At 33.8% G+C, this 5,648-nt stretch overlaps 1 protein-coding gene across 1 annotated transcript; it reads right to left on the bottom strand.

Moving 5' to 3' along the window:
- Positions 1 to 4,343: 4,343 nt before the first annotated feature.
- On the bottom strand, positions 4,344 to 5,154 carry LOC123205922 (ethylene-responsive transcription factor 2-like). Its single transcript, XM_044622999.1, has one exon. It carries the CDS (start codon positions 5,032 to 5,034, stop codon positions 4,522 to 4,524), a length of 513 nt encoding a protein of 170 aa, XP_044478934.1. The 5' UTR covers positions 5,035 to 5,154; the 3' UTR covers positions 4,344 to 4,521.
- Positions 5,155 to 5,648: the final 494 nt, after the last annotated feature.

Raw genomic sequence — 5,648 nt, 5'->3', positions numbered from 1 at the left:
CAAAATTTGAGTAAAATTTGCTTGTAACAACTTTTTAATTTTGGTTATAAAGAGAGATTATTATAATAGGAAATTTATAATTTTCCTTCTTATTTTTTATATTTGCAGATCATATGAAAACTTTAAAATAATTGTGATTAGATATAATCAATGTCAACGATCATATCTTGAGAATCAAGTTTTTATTATGAAATATTATTATAACGATGAAGATATTTATTATTGATATTATATTTAGTGGTGGGTAATTATTATTATAACGACAAAGATATTTATCGTTGATATTATGTTTAGTGACCGATAAATATTGTTATGATGACAGGGATATTCATTATTGATATTATGTTTAATGACCAATAAATATTGTTATAACGACAGAAATATTTATCGTTAGTATCATGTTTAGTAATGGATAAATATTATTATAATGACAAGGATATTCATCGTTAAAATTATTATTTTTAATGACGAGATTTATACCTATCGTTATTTATATTAACGATGAGACTTTTCTTCTTGTCGTTAATACTTTTAGCGGCGGAGGCTGTAACGACGGGTGACGACGGGATTTTTTCCATCGTTAAAACTCTTTAACGATTAATTTTTCTCTCGTTATAGCCTATTTTTTTTGTAGTGACCTCTTGAATGGCTAAAACTAAAACCTCACTCTAGGTTGTGTTGTTTCTTAGGTTACAATATTGAACGTTAGGGTTATCGATGTTAAAATCTTATTTCTACACGTCCCTATATTTCTTAACATATTACTCTTTAGGAAATTAAGATGTTTTCTACTCTTTCTGAGTTTCAAGTCTTTAAAAACTACCCCCATTTCTTTAACATTCTATCTATAAAGTTGTTTCTTGATTCATCCTTTGATAGCAACAATGAGACTTCTTCTACTTCCCCTAAGTTTCTTATAATTGTCTTCATCTAATCGAATTATAAGAAACTCCAATATTTTCTCATCTAATCTTTCATTAATAAAGAATTTGTCTACCTCAACACGCTTTGTAAGATCATGTTGAACTAGATTATAGACAATATCACATGCAATTATATTATCATAAAATAGTTAGATTGATGACTAGATAGATAACCAAAATCTTGTAAAAGAAGCTTTAAGCATAATGTTTCACAAAGTCCAAGTGTTATAACTCTAAATTTAGTTACTACACTTAAGAGTGAAATAACACTTTGTTTCTTGCCTTTTCAAGTAACAAAATTGCCACCTACTAAAGTGAAGTAACCTGAAGTAGACTTCAAATTCCATTTCCAACCCATTATCTACTACTCCATCCCAATCAACATCAATATATGCTTTCATGCTACCTCCCAGAGTTATTGGGAAACTAATTCACTAGTGAACACAAATTAGTAGTTAATAATGTTGTTACTAATGCATTCTCTAGAAGATACGATGAGATAGAAACAAAGGATGGAAAACCAACACTCCTAGCTTTGTCCTCCTTGCAATTCAATTTGATTGAAGAACTACAGAAGAAGAATTGGACTGCCATTAATTTGATTCACGTAAATCTACAGTTAGCTCTTGGGAAAATCTTAGAACTAATTTCCATGTCATAAAAAGTATACTATTCTTTCAAGGAAGGTTTTATGTCAGATCGTCTTCTTTGACAGATTGACTACTTAAAGAATTTTACGAAAAGCCGATTGGAGACACGCAAGAATTTTGTGAACATATTTACGCTTGATTATAATGTATATTTCTTAGTATTAAGAAATCAGTCCACAAGTTTGTTAGTTGTTGTACTCCATTGTTGCCTCTTATGGCGTCTTTTAACCACTAGCACATCCTGAAAGGATTTAGGAAGACTTGGTGTTAGATTTCATTGATGCTTACTGAATTCTCATGGATTCACCACAATATTGGTCATGGTTGATCGTCTGAGTAAAGCAACAGACTTTGGGGCTTTACTTATGCAGTATACCATAAATTGAGTGATTAAGCTATGTTATTTGATGGTGGTTCATTTACGCAGCTTACCTCACGAACTAGTTTTTTACCAAGGTTTTTTTTCACCAGCCGCTTCTAGGTTAAACTATTTGAGCCCACTGGTACACAATTCTTTTAGGCTTTCACCGCCAATAGACTAAAGAAGCGGTTAGAGTTTTAAGGTATGTTGAGAAGCACTATAACACTAGTTTTCAGTTTGCTGTTGGAATAAGCCCATTTCAGGTTATATATGAGTATGCACTACCTAAAATAATGACTTATGTTTGAGGTACTTCAACCATTCAAAGCTGTGGATGAATTTTTATCTTCCCTGGATGAGCTTCTCGGTCGACTTAAGTAACATTTCTACCAAGCACAATAGAGCATGAAAGACATGGTCTACAAGGAAAGTATTGATACTTCTTTTGCTCTAGAGGATTTACTTCTCATGAAATTACAACCATATATATCGACATTCTATCACTGCTAAGTGAGTAAAAACAAATCTCTATTGATGTTACTCCGGACCTTTTTCGTTGGTGAAGGCATAGGACCTATTGCATATACCTTAAAACTTCCTCCGAATAGCAAGTTCAACCCCCCACAGTCTATGTTTGACTCTTAAAAGCGTTTAAAAGACATGTCCCTCCTACTGTCCATGACATGTCACACAGTGTTAATAACAATCCATTCATATTTGTAGTGGTTATTTTAGCTTCATGACTTGTGTTGTGTTACATCGATTTTGGTCAACAAAGGCTCAAAGTATTGACCCAACGGCCACACAACCCCACCAAAAGATGCCACATGGGAAGACTTTGTTGTATTTTGTCGATTGTCCAAGAAGTTCAACTTTGATGACAAGGTCCGTTTCTATGGGGCAGGCACTGGTATGTTGGCTGGAATGGAGATTGATCAATTAAAGGCCAAGGAGTAGCTACAAGTGGGCCTAACAAGAAGAGGGACAGAGAGAAAAGAACTTCGCCCAAGCTAATTCTAGAACTAGCTTGTATCTGCAATGAACCATGTCGCCTCAGTTTTTGCGTGAAGAGATACATGAATATCCTTGTAAACAATTATTTGGGGTTATGAAGCCATTTCTATGAAATATAGGATTTGGAAACTGAGTTGAAGAGTGTCGTTGAATTAGTCTATAGTGGCTCCGTATCACCCACAGTTTCGTGAACTGTTTTATCAAAAGACCAAAACAGAGAAATTTGTTGGTTTGTCAAAGACTTTGTCAAGAGAAAAAGCAATACGGAGGAGAAATTTAAACATAAACATTAAAATATAGAGCTTTTTGCTTTCTTACGCCAGGCACCATTAACAACGATTCCTGCCTTTCAGTGCATATCATTGTAGACGTAAATCAGTTTGTGGGGTTTCCAATTGGTGATGATTTCAGTGTAGACTTTAATTTTGGGAGTTTTCCATGGAAAAATTTGTTTAGATATTTTGGCTTTTTTTGGTGAATAGCCAACCACTATCCTAAAATGTCATTTTTTTGGAAAATGAAAATTCATGAACTTTATTCCTTTCATATTTATCAACTTTTCCATCCTGGCTTTGAAAATCCTTACCTTGCACCATGTATTATTTTCTTGTTATCCTATACATGCTTTAATAAACAAGTACAAGTCTATATTCAAATTTCAATAAATCCTCATTTGTTAGCGAAAAGGGTTTTCAAGACTTGGAAATTTTTCTCTATTCATTGCTTGTTCAGTCTCTTTCATTTATTGGGGATAAAGAAATAATTTGCATGATTTATTAAAGAATTTTAGGGTTTTGGATACATGTTGGTAGGTGGATAAAGAAATGGATCTTCTTCGTTTTCTTTTTTACTTTTACAATAGAACTCCCTCTATTAAGTCTTTTAAATTGATGTCGACTCAACCAATCAATAAAATATTTTTATTCAAATGTTTGATTTTGAAGTTCCAAATTGTGCTTTAAGATTTTTCCTTTCACATGGTTAACTGTAACCTTTCAGGTGTAATTGCTTAACACATGAAAAAGTTGGAACTTCAAAAATTTAAATTAAAAAAATTGTGTTTTCTTTAAATTAGTAAGTTTTACTTATGAATTTGAAAAAATTAAGTTTAAGCTATAGTATGACTGTAGTATCAAATTGAACTTGATTTATAATGATATTATAACTAAATTAAAACTATTTAAAATGATATCGTTTTAATTTATAATAATAAAAATAACATTATTTTAACTAGTTAAATATTTCTCATACTCAAACTCGACAATTAAACTTTTAAACTCAAACTCATCTAAATCAAACTTATTTTAATTTTATTCGAGCTCGGGTCTACCCTAATTTTACCTTTTCTACTTAATGGCAATATATAAGCAAAAGAAAGGGAAAGCATATTTTTGTATCCACATTGCCATTGGTCGGTAGATTGTGGCTATCTTTATTTGCTATCTGTAGTACAATAATACTTTACCAACAATTACACTAGTACTGTCCAACTCAGCGTCATATACCAATTACTGCCCTGCAACAGGCAGTAGGCCCATCGGAAGTACAGTGAGTCTGGTTACATTAGCGGTCATTAGTCGATTCCTTGTGCAACCGAACGCTTGGCCGTCACTCTCACGGGCTCCGGCTCATTAGAACCAACCCGGTGAGGAAAATTCAGCAGCGCCCTCGAGCCACGAATCCTATAAGCTGCTCGATCATAAGCCAAAGCCGCTTCCTCAGCCGTTGCATACGTTCCAAGCCATAGTCTGGCGCCATTCTTAGCCGGGTCTCTTATCTCCGCCGCAAACTTCCCCCACGGCCTTTGCCTCACCCCTCTGTAATGTCTCCCCTTGACAATCTTTTCCTTTTTGCTAACACTTTCAGTTATGTAATTTGAAGCCACAGGCTCTCGCTCAGGCTCAAGCTCTTCCCTCGGCTCAGCTTTTATCGCCGTCGTCGTTGTAGTAAAATCTAGGGGAGACCACCCAGAATTAACAGCATCACGGAGGGAGTTGTAGATGATCATGTCCTCGGAGTCGTCAACTTTTAATGGCAAGTCACCCCAGTGCTCCGTTAAGCAAGAACTCAGACTGCTGAAGAACATAACTCCGTTGATCGTATTAGCCTAACGTTTCTTGTATAGCTAAAGCAAAAGGGGTATAAAGAAGATATCTGAGAAGAATTTTTGTGGATAAGTTTTAAGTGAACCATCCATATATACATATATATATAGAAGAAGAAGAAAGAGATAAAAGAAGTCAATTATTATAACTTGTGGAAATGGGTTTAAACTAATTAAAGAGTGGCAATGAAAGTTCAATGGGGCAAGTGGGCAAATGGGAGAAGCAATGAGGCGGGTGAGGTCATTGGATTAGGTCATTTACGAGTCATTGTGAAAGGAATTTACTTGTTTCTCTTGTTGGTAGTTATGTACATGGGCAAAATAATTGAGTATTTATTTATTGGCCAAATACGTTTCCCAACAGAACTTTGATGAATGGTTATTTATCTCCTTTTAAGTTTTAAAAGCCTATTTAGTTCACTTAAAATTCACTTTCGTTAATAAATATATTATGTGAAAAGGAAAAAATATATTTTTTGTAAGCATAAAAAGTGGCAATTCAAGAATATTTAAATATTCAACCAATGCAATTTCGACAAATAACTCCAACATACTTTTATCTCTCTCTAAAGTTCCCTTCTTGCATAATACTTGTT

This window comes from Mangifera indica, unplaced genomic scaffold, assembly GCF_011075055.1.
Source record: "Mangifera indica cultivar Alphonso unplaced genomic scaffold, CATAS_Mindica_2.1 Un_0019, whole genome shotgun sequence".
Classification (NCBI taxonomy): Eukaryota; Viridiplantae; Streptophyta; class Magnoliopsida; order Sapindales; family Anacardiaceae; genus Mangifera; species Mangifera indica.
The sequence above is the reverse complement of the archived record's forward strand: the minus strand, read 5'-3'. Positions and strand labels throughout refer to the sequence as shown.

Excerpts from the sequence above, each read along its gene's own strand:
- LOC123205922 (XM_044622999.1), bottom strand. The coding sequence starts at position 5,034 with ATGTTCTTCAGCAGTCTGAGTTCTTGCTTAACGGAGCACTGGGGTGAC.